General features: G+C 50.8%; 2 protein-coding genes across 2 annotated transcripts; one reads left to right on the forward strand and one right to left on the reverse strand.

Annotated features, from left to right (window-relative positions):
* Positions 1-164: 164 nt before the first annotated feature.
* On the reverse strand, positions 165-14,787 carry LOC113893165 (keratin, type II microfibrillar, component 7C-like). Its single transcript, XM_027542939.1, is given in 10 exon segments — positions 165-1,754; positions 2,254-2,285; positions 2,458-2,678; positions 3,409-3,483; positions 3,485-3,535; positions 3,747-3,911; positions 4,421-4,516; positions 5,349-5,409; positions 6,010-6,218; positions 13,478-14,787. Coding segments are annotated over 10 exon segments (1,527 nt in total). The 5' UTR covers positions 13,919-14,787; the 3' UTR covers positions 165-1,578.
* Positions 14,788-18,704: 3,917 nt separating this feature from the next.
* Positions 18,705-24,540, forward strand: LOC113893777 (keratin, type II cuticular Hb1-like). Its single transcript, XM_027543633.1, has 9 exons — positions 18,705-19,332; positions 20,100-20,308; positions 20,913-20,973; positions 21,350-21,445; positions 21,663-21,827; positions 22,096-22,221; positions 22,474-22,694; positions 23,508-23,539; positions 24,074-24,540. The coding sequence occupies exons 1-9, from the start codon at positions 18,913-18,915 to the stop codon at positions 24,184-24,186; spliced, it is 1,443 nt and encodes a 480-aa protein (XP_027399434.1). The 5' UTR covers positions 18,705-18,912; the 3' UTR covers positions 24,187-24,540.
* Positions 24,541-24,736: the final 196 nt, after the last annotated feature.

Raw genomic sequence — 24,736 nt, forward strand, 5'->3', positions numbered from 1 at the left:
CCGTGGCCCCTCTCAAGGCTGGGGCTGATTCCAGCTCCTCTCCTGAACAAGCCAGAAAGCCCTGGAAGTTCTGGTTCTGCCAGGAAGTGGGCACAGGACTCCTCTCCTGCTGAGGGGGTGGGAGGGGTGTTTGCACACCCCCTCCTCCTGCCAATGCCCTGTGCTGTCAGAGAACATTCGTCAGTGGTGAGAAGACCACAAACATTTAGCTGCCCCGGGCCTGGGTTTCGGGTGGACCAGCCAACTGGCAGTTCAGCCCTTCCTGGTGCTGAGTTGGCCAGGCCCTGGGCCCTGGATGGTGTGCGTCTGAGGTCCTGGAGGGGTTCTGGGATTCTGTGGGAGTGATGGCAGTGGGGGGAGGTCTGTGTGTGTTTGGGAGGACTTTATGGTGCGCGGGTCCCAGAGTCTGGATCCCTGGTAGGGGGTTGTCTCACCTGCCTCACCCAGGGACGGGCTGTGGATCTGGATCCCTGATGGGGTGGGGATCGGGGAGGGCATCAGTATGTTAAGGCTCTGCTTGATGGGACTGTATCTGTATATGTCAGGGTCTCTGACGTGGTGTGTGTGTCTGTGAGTGTGTGGGATGTTTGGGGGTCTGTGCTTGGGAGTATCCATCTCTGATGGACAGCAGCTCATATCCTGGGTACTGGAGGGGAGGTAGGAGGTCTCTGACTGGGATGCCCTGGAGGTGATGGAGGTGGTGGGTGTGGGGGCAGGGTTGGAGGGGACTATCTAGGAAGTATTGGTTTGTGGAAAGAGATGAAGGCTGTGTGTTTGACCCCATGGTCAGGAATTTTCATATACTGAGGTGGGAGTGGAGTGAGGGAGTAGAGGAAGGGGACCACTGGTGTTTCAGCGGCCACATGTGATGAGACCCTTCCCCTGCTGGCTCCCTGCAGCCCCTCTCACTTCCCTCCCAGCTCCCCCTTATGCCTCCGTGTGTCTGGATTTTGGGGGCTGCAGGACACCCCCAGGCACCCTTCAGGTTGTGCAGTGTGGTCCTAGGGGCAGGGTACCTTAGAGACAGCCCTCTCTCCCTCTTTGCTTAGAACAGTTCCTCTGTTCCCTTGGAAGAGGGCAGAAACGGAGCTGGCAGTCCACATGTGTAGGGAGATTCTCAGAGAGCGTTATATTTGGGTCATGAGCTTAATTGGAAACTTGGAGACCAAGCACAAGGGAGAGAGTGGAAGGGAGGTGGGGGCATAAAGTTGTTCCCCCCACCCCCGGGGACGCAAACTCGGGCACCGTGGGAGGGTTTAGGAGGCACCCGAGGGGCCCTGGGGCCAGTCTGTCCCTTAGAAGCCAAGGGCGTCCAAGCTCCCAGAGCAGCCCGAGTCTGGATGGGCTCTTTGCCCAGGGCTGGAGGAAACCGGTCATTCTGACTCTGGGGGGTTGGGGGCTAGTAGCCCGCCCCTCTCCCTGAAAGAAATGAAGAGACAAACCGCAGGAGAGATGCAGGAGGAGAAAGCAGCCGTTGGGGCAGGTCAAGCCGGCTAGTTCCAGAAGCTCCAAGACCCGCCGCCGCCCGAGGCAGGTAGGATTGGCTTGCGGAGCGGTGAGTTTACAAAGCAGAAGGCGCTATGCAAAGCGCAACAGGCGGCTGTTTCCACTGCTCTGGCCGCAGGGCGCGCACAGGCCGGTGCTCACCGCCAGGTTCCCGCTGCAGGGGGCGCTGCAGACGCTGCCCGTCACCGGCCGGGAGCCAGACATGCTGAGGTCCCCGCAGACGACCCCGCCTCGGGAGCTGCTGACACCTGCGGGGCAGAAAGATGTGGCTCAGTCCTCGTGCAAGGCTGTCGTCAGCTGCTCCTGCCTGCTAGCCAGAGTCCCCCCACCCATTCTTCTCTTGCTCAGAGCCCCTTCCCTCCATTCTATTCCCCTTCCCCCTCAAACACCATCATACCCGGACACTCCTTCCTGTAGTCCAACCTCAAGCATCCTAGAAAAACAGACCAGGCCCTCCCTATAGGCAGGAACAGCTATTTAAGTTATTACAATCATTCACTGCCACACCCCCCTCCTTCCTTTCAGGGTCTTAAGCTGTGGCCCCTTGAGGGCCTCCTGTCTTTGTATATAAAGCTTTATTGAAACCTAATCACATCTATTAAGTATTGCTATGGCTGTGGCTGCTTTCACATTACAATAAGCAGAGCAGTTGAGCAGAGACCACGTGACCCACCAAGTCTAAAATATTTACTATTCGGCCAGGAACCCCAGGCTCTTATTTTAGGACCCACAGTACAGATTACTTACAGACATTCAGAGTTCCGATGCCTTCACACAACCTTGTGGGGAGAAGAAAGAGACAAAAATTAGTTGGGGAGAGCAGAACCAGCAAATTCCCTCCTCCAAATAATCTTGATGCAAATTAGATATAAATAAGATGTAGACACGTTCCTGGCTCTGAACACAGGTTGGGGGGTGAAGAGACATCCTCTGCACAGATGTGGTCCTCACCTCTGCTCCTCGCCCTCCAGCAGGCGCCTGTAGGTGGCGATCTCGATGTCCAGGCCCAGCTTGGAGTTCATCACCTCCTGGTACTCCTTGAGCAAGGAGGCCATGTTCTGCTTGGCCTTCTGCAGAGCCTCCTCCAGCCCTGCTAGCTTGCAGCTGGCATCATTAAGGGCCGCCTCACCCTGCTGCTCAGCCTGGGTCACTGCAGCCTCCAGCTTGGAGTTCTGGGGGGGAGGGTAAGGTTATTAAGGCTCCTTCTTTTGGACTTAGGGTCAGAGACCAGGTATCCACTGTTCATTGACTGTCAGGGGAAGAAGGGGCCTTACTGGTTTGTTGGGTCAGGGGTTGCAAATTAGTGCTCTTGGGGAATGTCGGCACAGTGTCCTTAACTTTTTGAAATTTAACGTATAAACCCACATTCCTGGCGTCTCTTGAAAAATCCGAGGATCTGGCCACACTGGGCCTGCATTTCCACAGGGCCTGTCTCAGTTTGATCTGATGAGCTCTGCCCATTGTGCTTTCCAGTTTACCAAACCCTAGTGCCTTTGGTATGGCCTGCTTCGCTCATTCACTAATCTCTGGGGACATCTCAGTGTGTGATCGCTGACCTAAAACAATGGGCCAGAGAGGTGAAATGGGCCCCCCAAGTCACGTGACGAGCTAGTGGCAGGGCTGGTTAGAGAGCGTAGGTTTCCGGCCCCTCAGACTGCTATTTCCCCTGCCTCATTTTGCCTCAGAGACCATGAAAGACCAGGTCACTCCATTCTCCTCCATAGCCCTGCCCCCACAACCCACATTCAGGGGGAATGGAGAACATTGTCTATGGAGGGGACCTGCCTGAAGTTTCACGTTGCTCCTTTTCCCACACTTTGGCAAGGTGTCTGACTTCAATCTCCCTGTCTCAGGCCAACCCTGTTCTCTTTCTACACTGAGGGGTGGGCCAGGACCCTGTACCTGGCACTTGGCATTCTCGACCTTGGCTGTCAGCCTCTGGATCATGCAGTTCAGCTCGTTGATCTCCTCCTTGGTGCAGCAGCAGGGTCTCCCTGTGCCGGATCACTGTGGCCTTGATCTCCTCACACTGGGGAGAAGCACAAATGCTCATGAAACACAGGCTATGTCATCCGACTGAACTCCACAGCTTGCACATCTGCACCCCATCCCGAGAGCTGCCCGCCCTTCCCTTGCCCACCCAGACAAAGGTCAATGCTTTTTCAGCATCCCTCCCCACTCTGCTAATGCTTTCAGATTTTAGCATCCCTGTTCTGGGAAGGGAGTGCTGGACCACTCACCTTGCTGCGGTACCAGGACTCAGCCTCCGCCCGGCTGCGACCGGCAGTGTCGTCATACTGAGCCTGGATCTCAGCCACAATGCTGTCCATGTTCAGGTCCCGGCTGTTGTCCATCTTGACGATGACCGAGGTCTCTGAGATGTGGGTGTGGAGAACTTGGAGCTCCTGAGGGGAAGTAGGGGAGTGTTAAGAGCCCCTTGGACCATAGCCCCCCTCCAGGCAGCCCGCTTTCTCACCTCCTTTCCTGTCCCCTGCCCCTGCTTCTTCCACAGCCTCACTGTCTGAAACCTCAGTTCAAAGGTGACATCTTCCTTCAACCCTGGAAGCTCTCAGTGCTCCTCAGGACCAGAGGCCTGAGGCTGAGAGGAGTCCAGCTCTGAGGCCTGCTTACCTGACTTCAGTCAGGGCCTCCTGTCTTGATCCTTTGGATCTAGGACTAGAACTTGAAATTTGTGATAATTGTCACCATGCTAACTGGGAGCACCAGTTTGTCTGGGCTTGGCAGGTAAGACACGAAGCTATACCTTTCACCTTCTGACAGTAAACCTGCCTCGGGTTCCTCAACTCTGCCCTATGTCCCCAAACCAAGAGTTTCAGGAGCCAAATGGTGGCGAGTACTTTCCAGTGTCTAACTGCCATCCTCCTTGGTGCCCAGCTGCTTTGTGGCCCCTTACCTCCTCATACATCTGCCGCAGGAAGTCAGTCTCCTGGGTCAGGGCCTCCACGTTGGCCTCCAGCTCTGACTTATGGAGGTAGGCTCCATCCACATCCTACAGGGAGAGGGAGGGGCAAGAGTCTCAGTGGGGAGACAGCACAGAGCTCTCCCCAGCAGGGAGGGCGCACTCCCTGGACCCTCCTTAGCTGCTCATTCCGGTGCCTGGTGTCATGGTGTTAGTGAAGTCCTTTACTCATTTTGAGGGGTCAGGAGCAGGTCTGGGTGAGAGGGGGTCCCGATGTTTCCAGGCATTCCCCTTGGTACTAGGATGATCCCTCTAGAAGGCACTATCATGAAACGTAGGATCTAATGTAAAATAGCTCAGTTCTAACGCTGACCCACTTCTCCCTGCTCTGGAATGTTATGGAAAGAAATCTAGAGATGTGTGGTCAGAAGTCATCCCAGGGATCAACTCTGCTCCCAAACCAATGTGACTCAGGGCGAGACCCTTGCTTGGTCTGTGTCTCAGTGTACTGAGGGCGGTGTTGCTGAGTCAAGTCCTAAGAGGTGAGGAGCAACAGCTCTATTCATGCCAGCATTTCCCAACCATTGCTGGCCAAGGATGGAGCCATCCCCAAGCATTCAGGTGCTCTTCTGTTCACAAAAATTTATGCAGTGCCTGTTTTCTGCCAGGCTGAGTGGGAGGAGGTGGGAAGCCATTGGGCATGTGGGAGTTAGCTTGGATGGTGGAAGATTGCCCTGTTTGAAGCACTGCTCTGATGTCCAGGGCCACTCAGGGAGCACTGGGACATTTGGAGAAAGAAATAGGGGAGAGGTTGGGCTGTGTGATTCCAGGGAAGTCACTTAGCTTCACTGAATCACAGAGTGCTCCCTCCACCTCTGTCCACGGTTCTGAGTTGTGGGATGTGTATTCTGGGGCCACTCACCTTCTTCAGGGCCACAAATTCATTCTCAGCAGTGGCCCTGAGGGCCACCTCCTCTTCATACCTGGGGACAAAAAGGGCACAAGTTTCAGTGGCCAGAGTTTCAATAGGCTGGGATTTGAGGAGAAGCAAAGAGAAGGAAGGCTCAGACAAACACATTCCAGGAACTGGATCTTTTGGACGTGGTCATGGAATCAAAAATTGTCCATCCCTCTCCTATGGGCACCCAAACCAGCCATGTCACCCACTGTTCTTCCTGTTTTAGAGGCAGGGTGGGTGCCATGCACATTCTTGTAGGCCTCCTTTCTGTTCCTGAAGCTAATTCCCCAGCGGTGGCGGCGGCACCCTGATCTAGTTTAGGTGTCCCCTTTTCCTGTCCTCTTGACTTTCTTATCCTTACCCCTCTTCAGGGCCCAACACAGCACCTGGAACATAGATAAATGCTTGATAAATCAAAATAAACACAGAATGATGAGGTGGCTGGAGAAACACAGACTTGCCAATGATTCCTCTCCCATTTCAGAAAAGAAAAAAATTTCCCCACAGTCTTTCTGTCACTCTCTACTTCCTAGTGGAAAGTTCTTCTAGGGGTCTAACCCAAATCTATCCTGCTTTGATCGCACCCCATTTCTTTTCTCCACAGCCTCCTCCCCGACGCACTCACTTCTTCTTGTAGCCCTCCAGTGCCTCCTGTATGTGGTTGGACTGTGAGGCCAGCCTCCTGCCGTCAGCCTCCACATGCTCAGCCTCCCGCTTCAGCGTTTGGATGTAGCCCTCATAAAGGGCCTCCAGGTTGCTCTCGCAGCACTCGCGGTCCTGGTGGAACTGCAGCTTGGTCTCCAGCAGCTTGTTCTGCTGCTCCAGGAAGCGCACCTGGTGTGGAGGTGGGAGAAACAGTGAGAGGAGCCAGTAAGCCCAGCCCTCCTGCGAGAACAGGCAGAGTGAGAGAACTGGAGCTCACAGCAAGGTGTGCAGAGGCAGAGGGTGGGTGGATGGCATCATCCTTGCTGGGCTCTCCTGGCCTTAGGAGGCAGCTGGAGACTCCTTGTTCCTGATTGCTTGCTCGAATCTGAGTAAGGGTCTGTCCAGTTGGGCCTGGCTGGGGTAAGTGCGACACTGAAGGGCATATGGGTTGTGCTGGGTTGGGTTGGGGCAGAGACAGATAGGAGTTGACAGTAGTGACAATCAGGGAAGGTTTCCTGGAGGAAAGGAGTGTAGAGGAGGGTTGAGAGGGTTAGAGTAAGAGGAAAGCCTTTCACTGTGAACCTCACCAGTGCAGGGGAGCTCTGTCCTCAGTGGCCAGCCTGGGGCTTGAATGGATGGTCAGCCTGGGCAGGGCTTCCTACCTGGCGAGGGAGGTTGGAGAGGGCAGTTTCTCACCAAGTAGGAAGGCTGGGGTCTGAAGAGGCCTGGTGGAGGATGACACACACTCCTGTGTGAGGAGACACACACTCTTATGTGTCTGGAAGCCAGGCAGGTAATGTGAAGCGGGGATGATAGTAAAGCATGCAAACCAACGCTAGAAATCATTCAAACTGGACAGATGTGACAGCAGCAATCACGGTGCCGCCAGAAGGGAATCAGCAAACAGGACCAGGCTCCCTGGTCTCCCGTTTTCCCCTCTCAGATTTTTTTAGCTGGATTTGGGACATTGCCTTGCCTTTTACAGGCCCGAAATCCTTTCATCCAACCCGATGAATGCAGCTAGGCAATCCCTGTGGAGCTCCCAGAAATGGGGAAAGGGCACTGCTGATATGACGTGGGATCATTTTAGGGGGTCTTAGCTGGCAGGGCTCGAGCCATGGTGGTGAGTTGCTTGCCTGTCTTGATCCCTGTGTTTCCTTTCAGAGTCGTGGCCAGCACACACACTGCACCTAGCACAGCTTTGGGGCTGAGGGGGGAAGCCACACACAGAGAAGCATCACACACAGAATCAGTGGAGAAACGACACAGAGCCCATGCTGTCTGCTCCTGGGCCAGGACCCTTTCTGCTCCACTCCCTGTCCACCTTTCCCGGGTGTGAGCTCCAGCACACTCAGGATGGAGTGCCTGCTGAAGGGGGCCAGCTCTCGCTCGAGAGGAGTGGGGGAGCTGGGCCCCAAGCTTTGAACTCCCTAGCCTCAGGGGCCTGGAGAGCCTGGAAGAGCCAGGCTTGGACCCCTGCTCTGCCACCCACTCTCAGGGAATGTGGGTGGGGGCTGGGGCCGGTCCTGCCATAATTCCCCATCTCCTTTCTCCTCTGTGTGCACTCAGAGGACTAGTCGGGTGGCAGTGATTCTCAAACATGAGCCCTTCACAGGCCAACTTCAGGATTTTGCCTGTTTTACTCATGATTTATCTACAAATGGATTTGTTTAGTATTTCACCAAACACTTAAATGGGGCTTAAAGGGGTAGCTTTATATTAGCATCATAGCTGTAAAACCAGTATCACTAGGCATACATAAGAGGAAAACAGAAAGCATGACATTCTAGCTGAAACTGTTGCCCCAGACAGCTTTGAAGCTGAGGCTTGCTCTCTTTCATTAAAAGCATGAGAGTAGCAAGTATTAGCAAGTATTAGACAGAGAAGGCAATGGCACCCCACTCCAGTACTCTTGCCTGGAAAATCCTATGGACGGAGGAGCCAGGTAGGCTGCAGTCCATGGGGTCGCAAAGAGTCGGACACGACTGAGCGACTTCACTTTCACTTTTCACTTTCCTGCATTGGAGAAGGAAATGGCAACCCACTCCAGTGTTCTGGCCTGGAGAATCCCAGGGACGCGGGAGCCTGGTAGGTTGCCGTCTATGGGGTCGCACAGAGTCGGACACGACTGAAGTGGCTTAGCAGCAGCAGCACCAACTATTACAGGGATATTAAAGACATATTAATACCTAATGAGATTTCCCCAATTTGATTTTAAGGATCAAATTAAATAAATTCAGATCAGATCAGATCAGATCAGTCGTGTCCGACTCTTTGCGACCCCATGAATTGCAGCACGCCAGGCCTCCCTGTCCATCACCAACTCCCGGAGTTCACTGAGACTCACGTTCATCGAGTCAGTGATGCCATCCAGCCATCTCATCCTCTGTCGAACCCTTCTCCTCCTGCCCCCAATGCCTCCCAGCATCAGAGTCTTTTCCAATGAGTCAACTCTTCCCAGGAGGTGGCCAAAGTACTGGAGTTTCAGCTTTAGCATCATTCCTTCCAAAGAAATCCCAGGGCTGATCTCCTTCAGAATGGACTGGTTGGATCTCCTTGCAGTCCAAGGGACTCTCAAGAGTCTTCTCCAATACCACAGTTCAAAAGCATCAATTCTTTGGCGCTCAGCCTTCTTCACAGTCCAACTCTCACATCCATATATGACCACGGGAAAAACCATAGCCTTGACTAGACGAACCTTTGTTGGCAAAGTAATGTCTCTGCTTTTGACTATGCTATCTAGGTTGGTCATAACTTTCCTTCCAAGGAGTAAGTGTCTTTTAATTTCATGGCTGCAGTCACCATCTGCAGTGATTTTGGAGCCCAGAAAAATAAAGTCTGACGCTGTTTCCACTGTTTCCCCATCTATTTCCCATGAAGTGGTGGGACTGGATGCCATGATCTTCGTTTGCTGAATGTTGAGCTTTAAGCCAACTTTTTCACTCTCCACTTTCACTTTCATCAAGAGGCTTTTGAGTTCCTCTTCACTTTCTGCCATAAGGGTGGTGTCATCTGCATATCTGAAGTTATTGAGATTTCTCCTGGCAATCTTGATTCCAGCTTGTGTTTCTTCCAGTCCAGCGTTTCTCATGATGTACTCTGCAGATAAGTTAAATAAGCAGGGTGACAATATACAGCCTTGACGAACTCCTTTTCCTATTTGGAACCAGTCTGTTGTTCCATGTCCAGTTCTAACTGTTGCTTCCTGACCTGCATACAAATTTCTCAAGAGGCAGATCAGGTGGTCTGGTATGCCCATCTCTTTCAGAATTTTCCACAGTTTATTGTGATCCACACAGTCAAAGGCTTTGGCATAGTCAATAAAGCAGAAATTGATGTTTTTCTGGAACTCTCTTGCTTTTTCCATGATCCAGCGGATGTTGGCAATTTGATCTCTGGTTCCTCTGCTTTTTCTAAAACCAGCTTGAACATCAGGAAGTTCACGGTTCACATATTGCTGAAGCCTGGCTTGGAGAATTTTGAGCATTACTTTGCTAGCATGTGAGATGAGTGCAGTTGTGTGGTAGTTTGCGCATTCTTTGGCATTGCCTTTCTTTGGGACTGGAATGAAAGCTGACCTTTTCCAGTCCTGTGGCCACTGCTGAGTTTTCCAAATTTGCTGGCATATTGAGTGCAGCACTTTCACAGCATCATCTTTCAGGATTTGGAATAGCTCAACTGGAATTCCATCACCTCCACTAGCTTTGTTCGTAGTGATGCTTTCTAAGGCCCACTTGACTTCACATTTCAGGATGTCTGGCTCTAGGTCAGTGATCACACCAGTGATTATCTGGGTCGTGAAGATCTTTTTTGCACAGTTCTTCTGTGTATTCTTGCCATCTCTTCTTAATATCTTCTGCTTCTGTTAGGTCCATACCATTTCTGTCCTTTATCGAGCTCATCTTTGCATGAAATGTTCCTTTGGTATCTCTGATTTTTTGAAGAGATCCCTAGTCTTTCCCATTCTGTTGTTTTCCTCTCTTTCTTTGCATTGATTGCTGAAGAAGGCTTTCTTATCTTTTCTTGCTTTTCTTTGAAACTCTGCATTCAGATGTTTATATCTTTCCTTTTCTCCTTTGCTTTTCACTTCTCTTCTTTTCACAGCTATTTGTAAGGCCTCCCCAGACAGCCATTTTGCTTTTTTGCATTTCTTTTCTATGGGAATGGTCTTGATCCCTGTCTCCTGTACAATGTCACGAACCTCATTCCATAGTTCATCAGGCACTCTATCTATCAGATCTAGGCCCTTAAATCTATTTCTCACTTCCACTGTATAATCATAAGGGATTTGATTTAGGTCATACCTGAATGGTCTAGTGGTTTTCCCTACTTTCTTCAATTAAAGTCTGAATTTGGCAATAAGGATTTCATGATCTGAGCCACAGTCAGCTCCTGGTCTTGTTTTTGCTGACTGTATAGAGCTTCTCCATCTTTGGCTGCAAAGAATATAATCAATCTGATTTTGGTGTTGACCATCTGGTGATGTCCATGTATAGAGTCTTCTCTTGTGTTGTTGCAAGAGGGTGTTTGTTATGACCAGTGCATTTTCTTGGCAAAACTCTATCAGTCTTTGCCCTGCTTCATTCCATATTCCAAGGCCAAATTTGCCTGTTACTCCAGGTGTTTCTTGACTTCCTACTTTTGCATTCCAGTCCCCTATAATGAAAAGGACATCTTTTTTGGGTGTTAGTTCTAAAAGGTCTTGTAGGTCTTCAGAGAACCGTTCAACTTCAGTTTCTTCAGCGTTACCGGTTGGGGCATAGACTCGGATTACTATGATATTGAATGGTTTGCCTTGGAAATGAACAGAGATCATTCTGTCGTTTTTGAGATTGCATCCAAGTACTGCATTTCAGACTCTCTTGTTGACCATGATGCCTACTCCATTTCTTCTGAGGGATTCCTGCCCACAGTAGTAGATCTAATGGTCATCTGAGTTAAATTCACCCATTCCAGCCCATTTTAATTCACTGATTCCTAAGATGTCGATGTTCACTCTTGCCGTCTCCTGTTTGACCACTTCCAATTTGCCTTGATTCATGGACCTGACATTCCAGGTTCCTATGCAATATTGCTCCTTACAGCATAGGACCTTGCTTCTATCACCAGTCCCTCCACAACTGGGTATTGTTTTTGCTTTGGCTCCATCCCTTCATTCTTTCTGGAGTTATTTCTCCACTGATCTCCAGTAGCATATTGGGCACCTACTGACCTGGGGAGTTCCTCTTTCAGTATCCTATCATTTTGCCTTTTCATACTGTTCATGGGGTTCTTAAGGCAAGAATAAATAAATTAAATTAATAGATTAAAGAGATGAATTTTTTCACCAGGTGTTTTGATGTTATTTAATGCTTCAATGGGACATCTAAAACATCTAAATTTATACCACATAAAATATCAACAGTCCTCATTCCCCATTTCCAGGAGAGTTCAGTTCAGTCACTCAGTTGTATCTGACTCTTTGCAACCCCATGGACTGCAGCATGCCAGGCCTGCCTGTCCATCACCAACTCCCAGAGCTTGCTTAAACTCATGTCCATCGAGTCGGTGATGCCATCCAACCATCTCATCCTCTGTCATCCCCTTCTCCTCCTGCCTTCAATCTTTCCCAGCAGGGTCTTTTCCAGTGAGTTAGTTCTTCACATCAGGTGGCCAAAGTATTGGAGCTTCAGTTTCAGCATCAGTCCTTCCAATGAATATTCCGGACTGATTCCCTTTAGGATTGACTGGTTTGAGCTCCTTGCAGTCCAATGGACTCTCAAGAGTCTTCTCCAACACCACAGTTCAAAAGCATCAATTCTTCGGTGCTCAACTTTCTTTATAGTCCAACTCTCACATCCATATGTGACTACTGGAAAAACCATAGCTTTGACTAGATGGACGTTTGCTGGCAAAGTAATGTCTCTGCTTTTTAATATGCTTTCTAGGTTGGTCATAGCTTTTCTTCCAAGGAGTAAGCGTCTTTTAATTTCATGGCTGCAGTCACCATCTGCAGTGATTTTGGAGGGAGCCCAAGAAAATAAAGTCTCTCACTGTTTCCATTGTTCCCCAACTTTTTGCCATGAAGTGATGGGACCGGGTTCCATGATCTTTGTTTTCTGAATGTTGAGTTTTAAGCAAACTTTTTCACTCTCCTCTTTCATTTTCATTAAGAGGCTCTTCAGTTCTTCTTTGCTTTCTGCCATAAGGGTGGTGTCATCTGCGTATCTCAGGTTATTGATTTTTCTCCCTGCAATCTTGATTCCAGCTTGTGCATCATCCAGCCTGGCATTTTGCATGATGTACTCTGCATATAAGTTAAATAAGCATGTGACAGTATACAGCCTTGACACACTCCTTTCCCAATTTGGAACCAGGCTGTTGTTCCATGTCCAGTTCCAACTGTTACTTCTTGATCTGCATACAAGTTTTTCAGAAGACAGACAAAGTAGTCTGGTACTCCCATCTCTTGAATTTTCCACAGTTTGTTGTGATCCACACAGTCAAAGGCTTTGGTGTAGTCAATAAAGCAGAAGTAGATGTATTTCTGGAGTTCTCTTGCTTTTTCGATGATCCAGCGGATGTTGGCAATTTGATCTCTGGTTCCTCTGCCTTTTCTAAATCCAGCTTGAACATCTGGAAGTTCTTGGTTCACGTACTGTTGAAACCTCGCTTGGAGAATTTTGAGCATTACTTCGCTAGTGTGTGAGATGAGTGCAATTGTATGGTAGTTTGAACATTCTTTGGCCTTGCTTTTCTTCTGGATTGGAATGAAAACTGAACTTTTCCAGTCCTGTGGCCACTGCTGAGTTTTCCAAATTTGTTGGCATATTGAGTGCATGACTTTCACAGCATCATCTTTTAGGGTTTGAAATAGCTCAACTGGAATTCGATCACCTCCACTAGCTTTGTTCTTAGTGATGCTTCCTAAGGCCTGCTTGACTTTGGACTCCAGGATGTCTGGCTCTAGGTGAGTGATCACACCATCGTGGTTATCTGGGTCATTAAGATATTTTTTGTATAGTTCTGTGTTCTTGCTCTCCAGGCAAGAATACTGGAGTGGGTTGCCATTTCCTACTCCAGGGGATCTTGCCCACCCAGGGATTGAACCAGGGTCTTCTGCATTGCAGACGAATTCTTCACCACTGAGCCACCAGGAATGAACTTCCAGGGGAGACTAGCCTGTAAATTCTCAGGTCCTGCCAGGACTTCTGAGCTCAGAAAGGGTGGGATCTTGTCTATGGGGACCCTGCTTGTCTGGAAAGAGGTTGTATATAGTAACAGTGCTCTAATCAGGAGCCCCTGCTCTAGACTCATCTCTCTGGTCTGGCTGTGCCTTGGAAGTGTGTCCATCTCCTCCATCAGCCTGGGGGCTCACCTGGCCCACATCTCTCTTGCCCCCGTGACTAACCCTTGAGTGCCCACCCAGGAAGGGAAAGTTCAGGAAGGGTGTGATCAAGGAGACTCACCTTGTCGATGAAGGCAGCGAACCTGTTGTTGAGACACTTGATCTGCTCCTTCTCCTCTTGCTTCACGCACTGCGCGTTGGGGTCGATCTCCAGGTTGAGGGGCGTGAGGAGGCTCTCATTGACTGACACGGTGGTGATGCAGGGAGGGCTGGGGCCGCTCACGCCGCCGGAACGGTACCCAAAGCTGCGATCGCAGGACCCGGCGCGGAAGCCCCCGCAGATGCTGCGGCTACCGAAGCCCCCGGTGAGGCCGCGGTAGCAGGAGATGCCACGGTAGGGGGCGGCCGTGATGCAGCAGCGGCCGGGGCGGGGTCCGCAGGCGGAGACGCAGCTGAAGGCTCGCACCCCGCCGGGGATGCAGACGGGCGATGGGAGGCAGGACATGGTGCTGTGGCGGCGAGCGGCGGTGGGAGAGGGCAGCTGGACCCAGAAGCCCACCATGTGCCTTATATCGCGGCCCGCGGGCCGGAAGGAGGAGTGCTCGGCCCACTCGTTTATGAGCTTGGAGGTCGGGCTGAGAGCCTCTGCGAGCCGGAATTAAAGTGAACCAGGCCTCCCGGCTGCCTCTATAAAACGGCGTTCGCCTCCCGCCCGCGCGCGCTTTATGGGACCGGGTAGCGCCTGCTCAGCTTCGCCGGCCGTGCGCTGCGGGCTTGGGGCCGGCCGCCCGCGGCCCTAGGCCGGGACTGGGCCGGGAAGCGCGGGGGCATTGGTTCTAGTCCCAAACTGGGCAGCTAGGCACCCCCGGCCCCACCAGCCTGCGCCACCGCCCTGCAGGCTGGGAAGCTTTGGTCTTAGTTTTCTGTGCGGCTCTGCGAGGTCTCTGTGTGAGTGTGTATGTGTTGTGTGTCTGTGTGTGTGTTGAAGGGGAGGCATCTTAGAGGTCAGTTCTGGAGATTCTTGTCATGATCTGGGACAGGTGAATAACCTTTCCGAACCTCAGTTTCCTCATGTGCAAAATAGGGATCCTAACAGAACCCGCGGGGGCGCAATGGACAGGGTAGCATTTAGGGCCCTACTTAGCTCTTAATAACAGCTCCATAAATGTTAGTTTGTTTGTTTGTTCTGTTTATTCTATTATTAATTTGCCATTCATCCTGTTTCCCCTGGGACAAAAACTCTCTCTCCTCTCTGTCAGAACTCAGCTCATAGTTCCTCACCCAGTAAGATTGGATCCTCCACCCCCACCCCTCATACTTCTCTCCACTCTACTGGTGAGGAGAAAGGGAGTTTACATTTATGGAGTACCTACAATGTGTGGGCTTCCTGGGTGGCTCAGCAGTTAGAGAATCTGCCTGCAAGGCAGGAGACGCAACAGAAGCGAGTTCAATCCCTGGGTTGGAAAGATCCCCTGGAGGAAGGCATGGCAACCCACTCCAGTATTCTTGCTTGGAGAATCCCATGGACAGAGGAGCCTGGTGGGCTACAGTCAGTGAGGTCGGAAAAAGCAGGAGACAACTGAAGCGACTGAGGACACAAGCACATACAATGTGTGAGGAATTTATCCTGCATTATTTCATCTAACCCCGAGGGCATTCTTCTGAGGTCAGAATTACTGTGTCCATTTACTTGATTAGGAAGATGAACTCAGAGTGAATCAATGGCTTATTTACAATCAAGCACGGGGGCTTCGCTGGTGGCTCAGTGGTAAAGAATCCACCTGCCAACGAAGGAGACACAGGTTTGATCTCTGGTCTGGGAAGATCCCACATGCTGTGAGGCAACTAAGCCTGTGTGCCACAACTGTTGAATCTGTGCTCTAGAGCCTGAGAGCCACAACTACTGAGCTTACTTGCTGCAACTAGAGAGTAGCCCCCGCTCTCCACAACTAGAGAGTAGCCCTCGCTCTTCACAACTAGAGAAAGGCCCCCGCTCTCCACAACTAGAGAAAGGCCCTCGCGGCAACAAGGACCCAGCACAGTCAGAAACAAACAAATAAAAAGAATGATTAAAAAAAACAAGGTAAAGCACAGAAGGGTTCATCAAGGGCAAAGTCAGAATCTGGAAGGAGGCTCCTAGCCCTTTGCCAAGATTGAAGAGTCTGAGTCTTCAGGACTGAATGAGAGTTAAGTTCCTCATGGAGGCAGGAGCCCAGACTGCTAGGCTTTGGGGTCTTAGAGAAATCAGATCCAAAGCCTTCTCCTCAACTGATGCTTGCTCATGGCCAAAACCCTAGAAGGCTACGAGCCGTCATAATGGTAGTTAATTATGTGTCCAATTGTGGACAGAGGAAACCAGAGTGTGAACTCAGCAGCTTGCATTAAAGAGAAATACGCAAATCATCTTTGGCTTCCTTTGCTTTTAAATATGACTTGTTATTATGCAAGGGGGTAATTAAATCCTGGAACAGCTGAGGTCACCCTGGCCGGCCATGCCTGGCTTTGGCTGCCTGGTGTCCCATTTCTAGGGAGTGCCTCACTGCCCCCTTTGCTGTCTTTCCCAATTCTCTTGTGGGCCTGAATCCCTTTGGTCCAGCTTTGATTTTTGCAGGGGTTTCAGTGTAACCTTAGAGCCATCCTCTGTAGAAGATGGAGCCCCACCTCCAGTGTCTGTGCTTCTGCTCCCAGCTCTAGCTGTGTGTCTAATGGCTTCAGGATTATGAATTTCTACTCCAGTTTTCTTCGTTAAAAAATTATTGATTTTTGGCTCTGCTGGCTCTTCGTCACTGTGCGGATTTTTGTCTAGTTGTGGAGAGAGGGGCTACTCCTTGCGGCAAGCGGGCTCAGTAGTTTGTGACACACGGGCTTAGTTGCTCTGCATGTGGGATCTTTCCGGACCAGGGACTGAACCTGTGTGTCCTGCATTGGCAGGTGGGTTCTTTACCCCTGAGCCGCCTGGGAAGCCCTCTACTCCAATTTTCTTTAGGGAATAAATTGGTATTGAAGAAGTCTTCCCTTGGTATCTCCCTCACAAGAGGAAATGGACTTACCCCAAAGTATTTAATTTCCTTAATTTAAAGATTTAAATTAGACTTACAGAAGCACTTTCATGATGCTTGCTTGGATCTCCTTCTGCATTTTGGTGGATGGATGGAGCAGATTTTCTGTGCTATCACAATCAATGAGGAGGTTAATAATCAGCTTTTGTTCACACTGATAATTAAGTGCATTTAAAGCCCCAAGAGACCAGAGGCCTGCAGGCTGAGCTGTACTCTCTAACATGACCTGAAGGATGGAAATGACAGGTTTGACAACTAAAGCACAGTGGTCCCCCAAGTGTCAGTACCAATCCCTGACCCAGCTCCAATTTCTGATACATTCAAGGACAGACTTCCCCATAAAGACAGTTGGTGGTCACAGTGATGGGGAAGAGGGGGGCTGCTCCATTTTCAGCCACATCTTCTAGAAATTGATCCCTTGCCCCCTTTATCTCCTGGGGCACCAGTTTAACCCACCAGTCAACAGATGGAAAGCTGGTGTCGTGTCTCTTCTTTACCCCCACCCTAGGCCCCTGGAGCAAATAGATACCCAAGGCAGGGAGCAAATAGATACCCAACAGGAGCCAGGCTCAGAGTTGGAAAGAGTCTGCAGCCCCCACAGAGGGCAGGCACATGCAAATAATACAAGGCTGCAGGGGATCTGACTTTAATGCCAGGGTACTCGGTGGGAGAGTCAGCCTCCAGCGCCTTGGGGCCAGAGGTCAGGGTATGGTCTTACAGGAAATGACAGCTTGGTTGGGGATGAAAAACACTGAAGAGCTGGATGTACAGGGAAGAGAGAGGGGAGGAGGGTTCAGGCAGAGGGAACCGTGTAAGCAAAGACACAAAGCGAGGGAGGCCAGAGGATGTGGGAGGAACAGCTGGCAGCGAGTCTACTTTGGTTTGGAAAATGGGGGATGGATGAGGTTAGGGGGAAAGGAGGCAGGGGGATGGTGAATATGGTGGGTGGGTAAGGTGGGCTTAGACTATCAAGCTGAGTGTGAGAGGTAGTTGACTGGGAGAAGGCCATATTCACCGTGTGTGACCAAATGGGATGTGAGGATAGTACATGGAGGGTGTGTGTGTGTGTCTACTTTTGGTAGCCCAAGGCGTCCTTATGAAACATCTTGAACATCAGCATGCCCATTTCAGAGACACACTTCTTTTTTCTCTGTGGAATAATGGTCAAAGTAATTCTGGAATCAGACATACCTGGGTTCAAGCCTGGGCTCTGCACCTTGCAATCTGGATGAAAATTCCATAACCTCTCTGAGCCTCAGTTACCTTTGTATCTAGAATGAAGATAATCAAACTTATCCGGGGATGTGATATGGATAAAGTGAGTGTATATGTAAAGCATTAATACAATGCCTGGTGCCTAGTAAGTGATCAATAAATATCAGCTGTTATCATTATTGTTGTTGTTATTATTTCCCCTCTATGGCCCATTGGTTGCCCAGGTACCTTCCCTTCCAACCATCCTGGCCTCTGCACTCCCCTCACCCCCACCCTGGGCCTGCCTTGTCTTCCAGGTCTGGGAGCTGGGGCCTCCTGCCCATTGAAGTTTCTTGGAATGGATCCCAGGTCCCACCACTCAGTCCAGGCCCAGAGCTTATTGGAGAAGCTCTTCTGAAAATGCCCCAGAAAACAGGGAGGCCTTTGAAAGAGACTGTCTGGGGAGTGTGGCCTTGCACTTAAGGTCTAGTTGAGGAAGACACTCTGTGTCAGGTGTGGGTGAGGAATCTTGAAGGCACACAAAGAGGGATGGAGGTGGGTGGACAGAGAGGGTTTTAGGGATTCAGATACTGAACTCTCACACCACTGCTCACACACATCTACCCACTTCATGGATCCCCCAGCATGAAGTGGCTGAACAAATACTTTTTTTTGGTTGTATGACTGGCTTTTCCACGTCTTGGTGGGAGTAAACACAGTTTCCTTCTGGCCATGCCAAGGGTCAAGTGTCATAGGTTGCCCTGAAGAGTTGGTCCCCAAGACCCTACCTGTGAAGCCCCTGGAAGGCTCTTGCTCTCAAAGCTGCCAGGGTCCACGGCCACCTTCCCACCATAGGCTGGCCCACCCTTTGTCCCTGGTCTTAGTGCATCTTGTGGCCCAAACTAAAAGTCAGAGGTTATGAGTCCAGCTGACCTGAAAACCATCATCCCAACCCAGCTTCCCTTCCTCTCCTCAATTATCTCGCAAAATGCAGAGTCCCCAGGCCTTGGTTGATCTAGGCTCCTTGGCACCCTCAGGCCCTGAACTATGGAAAAAATTCTGCCAAGGCTTCAGAGTTGCCTGAGTGTAGGATTTTCCAAAGCCCCATCTTGATGATATTATCCCAGGAGAGGAGAAACAACTGAGAAATTCCCCAAGCCCATAAAGGTGACAAGAAGTTTGCTCCACATGGTGACGTAGACAGCGCCAGGTGTCTGGGTTTATAAAAGGCACAGACAGTGAGGGAGAGCTCAGAACCCTTCTCCTCTTCCTCTGGCTTCATCTCCTCCAGCCTTGAGTCACTATGACCTGTGGATCGGCTTGCTTTAGCTCCCGTAGTGGAGTCCGCAGTTCCAGCTCCTGTGTGACCACTCAAAGGTACGCTCCTGGTCGCACCTTCAGCTGTGTCTCGGCCTGTGGGCCCAGGCCCAGCCGCTGCTGCATCACGGCTGCTCCTTACCGCGGTGTCTCCTGCTACCGTGGGCTCACTGGGGGCTTCAGCAGTCGCAGTGTCTGCGGGGGCTCCCGTGCTGGTTCCAGCAGCCGCAGCTTTGGGTACCGCTCTGGTGGCCCCAGCCCTCCCTGCATCACCTCCGTGTCAGTCAACCAGAGCCTCCTCAAGCCCCTCAACCTGGAGATCGACCCCAATGCACAGCACATAAAGCACCAGGAGAAGGAGCAGATCAAGAGCCTCAACAGCAAGTTTGCTGCCTTCATTGACAAGGTGGGTGTCCTTGATCACACCCTTCCTGAACCTTCTTTCCTGGGTAGGCACTGAAGGGTTAGTCAGGGGGTAAGAGAGATGTGGACCAGATGAACCCCAAGTCTGATGGAGGAGATGGACGTATTTCCAGGGCACAGACAGACTAGAGAGATGTGAGCATTGAGCAGGGGCTCCTGGTATGATAGCACTGTTATAATGTACAAGAGAGATAAGAACAGGCTTGGAACTGCATGTCAGAGGGAAGCGGACACAGACCCCTGTCCCCCATGGGACACATACAAAATTTACGTCAGAAATAGAAACAGAAGAAAAAAAGAAATAGAAATAGGACTATAGGGTCATCCTTGTGGACATCTGGAATGCTTAGTTGTCCCCCGCCGATCTCTCTCTCCGCATCCCCGCCCCACACTCACTCACTCACACACTCTCACACTGAACTCTAGGGCCAGCTGAGGCTTCCCCAGTAATGTTCACTTCAGACAGGAATGGGCCAGCAGGAGACCTAACTGGGGAAGGTTTTCCAGGGGAAGGCTTAGTCATTTGGGAAGGGATTCTGATCCCTGGCACAGTGAAGCCAGGCATGAGAAAGGACTTTTCCGCTTGATCATGGATACTTGGACTCAGATCTGCAGCCATCTCAGTGACAGAGATCCTCATGTATGTGTTGGGGTGGGATGGGAGAAAGGGATGGGCAGAAGTTTTGGAGGGTAGATTCTGCAGGATGCTGGAATTACGGCTGTCTGGGTGACTATTCCTCTGGGCGGCAGGTGCGCTTCCTGGAGCAGCAGAACAAGCTGCTGGAGACCAAGTGGCAGTTCTACCAGAACCAGCGCTGCTGCGAGAGCAACCTGGAGCCCCTGTTCAATGGCTACATCGAGACGCTGAGGCGGGAGGCTGAGCGTGTGGAGGCCGACAGCGGGAGGCTGGCCTCAGAGCTCAACAGCCTGCAGGAGGTGCTGCAGGGCTACAAGAAGAAGTGAGTGCATTTGGGAAGGTCCACTTCTCTCAGAAGGGTTGACATGATACGACAATTGGGGAACCACTGAGCACACTGGTCTTAGAAACTTCTTTCTTCATAAACCCACTTTTGCTTTTATCAGCTTTAAAGGCAGTGACAGGAAGACACACGAAAAGAAGAGAAGCTGAAATGTCAGCAAAGAGTCTTTCTATTGCATTATGAACTTCTTAGGATAGGGACCATATCCCTCTTCATCCATCCATCCATCCATCCATCCATCCATTGACCTGTCCCACAAACTTGTTCTGAACACTCACTCTTTTCTTTACTGTGCTAGGTACTGGAGGTACAAAGAAATGACACTATGTCTTCTCCACTGTTCACAATCACTGGTTCAACTTACTAGTTCCATCCACCTTTCCAGGCAGTTTATTATACTTGAGTAATAACAAAGCCAATATCTTTAAAGTGAATCATGTCTAAGTTAGAGAAATGTGTAATTAGGGATATGGGTGAGAGGGATGTTTCAGATATCCTGGGGGGTGGATGTGATGGGTCAGGTTGAGCTCTCCTTTCCATTACTAGCTAAATCTCTTGTTTCAAATTACCTTCCCTTGTGGAGGTATGAAGAGGAGGTCGCCCTGAAGACCACGGCAGAGAATGAGTTTGTCAAAATCAAGCAGGTGAGTAGGTCTGCTTGGGGGATAGTTGCCTGGGAGTCTGGTAGCCCTCAGGGCATCGGTATGCCCTTGTTCAGTTAATAAACTTATATTTTATTCCAACCGATAGGCATATCCCTTCTCACACTCTGGGAGATCTACAGGGCAGGAATTCTTTGGCTCTCCCTTAATAGAGTGGCCCAGAGAGATGGAAGGACTTTCTAAAGTCACACAGGATGTTTTGCTAGAGTTGGTGGGAGACCTTAGTTCCCTTATTCTTGACTTACTGATATATGCCTACGACTTGCTTTGCAGGGCTGGGGATGGGGTTGGGGGAAGTGGAGCCCCCACTGGAAAGCCTCTGCAATGACCAGGGATTGCTGTGTGTTTGTATCTCCAGGAGGTTAATCGTGCCTATGTGCTCAAAGGAGATCTGGAGGCCAACGCACACAGCCTGGTAGAGGAGGTGGGCTTCCTGAAGACCTTGTATGAAGAGGTGAGCACCAGCAGAGAGGACATTACTCAGGTCTCCTGATTCCCAGGCCGGCCTGTGTACAGAGGAAATAGACAGGGGTGCCTGCAGGCGTGAGGGTTTTGGAAATTGTGGGCTTGTGTGTGTGTGTGTGTGTGTGTGTGTGTAAAGGTGGAAAGTGAACTCTGTTCTACTTGGCTCTGGATGGTGTATGTAATGTGAATGACTCTTGGCCCTACAGGAGTTGAGAGTCATGCAAGCCCACATCTCAGACACCTCAGTTGTCGTCAAGATGGACAATAGCCGGTACCTGAACATGGACAGCATTGTCGCCGAGATCAAGGCTCACTATGATGAAATTGCCAGCCGCAGCCGGGCCGAGGCTGAGAGCTGGTACCGCAGCAAGGTGAGTGGTCCAGGACACCTGCCTCCTAGATGTGGCGCTGGGGGGGATTCAAGGCATTTATTAAAAAAGGCTACTTTTGTCTGGGGATTCTGATCCTTAGGGACGGTAAATAAAGTATTGACATCTCTCAGGCTGGGGTAGAAAGGCAGGGCTGCCGTGTATGGTTGCACAGGCTGAGCACTGGACAACCTGCAAATCATCTACATTGTCCTGAATGTGTGGGAGGTCCTGTCCTGAGTTTCATGAGCCTCTCTGCTTCCTCTTCCAGTATGAGGAGATCAAGGCCACGGTGATCCGGCATGGGGAGACCCTGCGCCGCACCAAGGAGGAGATCAACGAGCTCAACCGCCTGATCCAGAGGCTGACAGCTGAGATTGAAAATGCTAAGAGCCAGGTAGGGTTTTTTTGAGGCCCACCCAGGGTCCCACAGGCAGTGTGTGCGCCCAGCTGGATCTCACCATTCACTCTCCAACCCATTCGTATGACTTGAGTCCTAAGTTATGGCCCTTCAGGGAGCCCCAGTTGATGAAGGGGAGAGGTCTGTTTCTGGGGTGATCTCATCTAGGTAGAGAGACTAGACACATCCAGGAAATGGACACAGAAACCCAGAGGCCATAACCCACCTTGTTCTCTCCTGGGCCCTTAGAACTCCAAGCTGGAGGCCGCAGTGACCCAGGCGGAGCAGCAGGGCGAGGCGGCCCTTAATGATGCCCGGGGCAAGCTGGCGGGGCTGGAGAAAACCCTGCAGAAGGCCAAGCAGGACATGGCCTGCCTGCTCAAGGAGTACCAGGAGGTGATGAGCGCCAAGCTAGGCCTGGACATCGAGATCGCCACCTACAGGCGCCTGCTGGAGGGCGAGGAGCAGAGGTGGGTACAGTCTGCACAGCTGGGGCCTCAATTGCATAGACCTGGCCCATTTTTTTTCCTCTACTACTTCCCCATTCCTTCTTCTGCTTACATCTTGGAACCCTTTCTGGCTCCCTCTCTGCTCCGATGAGAGGCTAAGGAGAACAGTCTCAGTTGAGCCCGCTGTCTGATTTCCAATGGGCTCCAACATCATTTGGTTAGGGACAATAGTTTGCTGGTTCTCTGAGGGAATAAAAAGTCTGTGATGTATAACATTTGCATATTTTAGTGGTATAAATACTTCTATCATGCCTGGGCTCAAGCTACCACTGTGACTTCATGCAGAGTTGGCTAGAAATGTACAAAACAGTATCTGTGAACTAACTGGTAGGAGCTGGTGCCAGAACATCCTTGCTTAAGGGACAGGATAAAAATGGCCTCAAACTGAAAGGGCAAATAGAAAAATACATTTCGATTAGAGAGATGAAAAGCTTGTGGCCCAGGGAGACTGGATTGTTCAGGATGGTAGAGCCAGTCAGTAGGAGTGGGGTCGGCAGTCTGAAGCTGGAGTCCTGGGGGCAGTCCCACTGCACTTCAGTAGGACCCTCTTCCTAGAGGGACCTGGGAGATCCTGCCCCTTGTGTTCTCTTGAAACAGAGCTGGGGAGATGCTGAGCCTCTAGGGGTGCTGGACCCCAGACCTTCTCTGACCTTCTGGGGAGGAACTTGGGTGGCTTCTTAGGTGACTGGGTTCAGAGTGGGTGACCATGTGACTTCTGGGATCATTGTCAGAAACTAACACCCAGTCCTAATGCTCTTTTCTCTCCCACATCAGGCTGTGTGAAGGCATCAGTGCTGTGAATGTCAGTGAGTAATTCGGGCCCTGAAGGGGAGACACTGAAGTGAGACAGTGGGAAAAATGTCTTAGCTCTGAGGGTGAAAAGACCCTGGGAGAAGAGTTCCATTCATTTCCAATCACACAGTTACAAAGAGGGAGCTGGTTGACAGGTTAGGAGTGGAATAATACTTCACCCCCTGCCTGTTAGAGTGTCAGTCTTATTTTCGCCATTATAGGAAGCTCTGACTTTCTCCTTGTCCAAACACACTTGTCCATACTCCAGTTGTCTTGTTCTAGATCAAAACAGGTATTTTATTAGCATGGTTGTCCCCATGGAGGTCTTCCTGAAATCAGCTACAGAAGAATAGATTAAGAAAGATTGAGGTCATTCCTGTCCTGTGAGGATGGGAGTCCTGAGACCACACGGGAGTTCAGATTGTCTTTCTCCCTGGAGATGTGGATGATCCAGAGACATCCTGCTGGGTGTTAGGGAGGGAGTGTGCTTGGGACCAGCTCCCCACTACCCCCGAAGGTTCTGACTTACCATTATTGTCTCTGTGCAGGAGTGAGCAGCTCCCGGGGTGGAGTTGTATGTGGTGACCTCTCAGCTACCCGTACCTGTGGCATCGGTTCCTATGGGGTGGGAGCCTGTGGCAGCAGCTGTAAGAAGTGTTGAGCTGGTAGGACTTGAGGAGGCACCCAAGCCCCAGCCCATCTCACCCTCTCTGAGCCTCCCAGCTGGCCTGTCTGCCCAACCCTACCATGTGCAACCCATCATTCTGACTCACCTTCTCTACTGTCCACCTCTCAATTCTTGTGTGGGAATCCCCTCCTCCCCTCCTTGTCTCCTGCCTGCCTCTGGCTGAGAAAGGCTGCTGGGAGGAGTGATCCGTGGATGTAGTCTATTTGAGGATCCTGGGCTCTCTGATCCCACGAAGAGGGCAACACCTAAGTCCCCCTCCCACCTTTCTTTCCCTTGCATTCTTGAATGTTCGTCACTTCCTTTCCCAAATCTTCTTTCCTCCTTGCTAACTGTGCTTAAAATAAAGTCATCTAGTTTCCATCATATGTGTGCATCTTTCTGTCCATTATTCCAGGCTTGGAACGGGTGGGTGGGATCTCCAGGAAGTGGGGGTGGGATGGGGGGTGGTGGCGGGGGGTGTTGGAGGGGCGGGCCTGATGCTCAGGCTGTGCTATTGTGTGCTCAGGGCTCTCTGAGGTAGTTC

This window comes from Bos indicus x Bos taurus, chromosome 5 (genome assembly GCF_003369695.1).
Source record: "Bos indicus x Bos taurus breed Angus x Brahman F1 hybrid chromosome 5, Bos_hybrid_MaternalHap_v2.0, whole genome shotgun sequence".
In the NCBI taxonomy this organism is placed as follows: Eukaryota; Metazoa; Chordata; class Mammalia; order Artiodactyla; family Bovidae; genus Bos; species Bos indicus x Bos taurus.

What these genes read in the sequence shown, in the direction of transcription:
- LOC113893777 (XM_027543633.1), top strand. Translation starts at nt 18,913, where the DNA reads ATGACCTGTGGATCGGCTTGCTTTAGCTCCCGTAGTGGAGTCCGCAGT. An exon ending in AGAGCTGGTACCGCAGCAAG is followed by an intron (nt 21,828 to 22,095) that starts GTGAGTGGTCCA and finishes TTCCTCTTCCAG; the next exon opens with TATGAGGAGATCAAGGCCAC. An exon ending in CATCAGTGCTGTGAATGTCA is followed by an intron (nt 23,540 to 24,073) that starts GTGAGTAATTCG and finishes GTCTCTGTGCAG; the next exon opens with GAGTGAGCAGCTCCCGGGGT.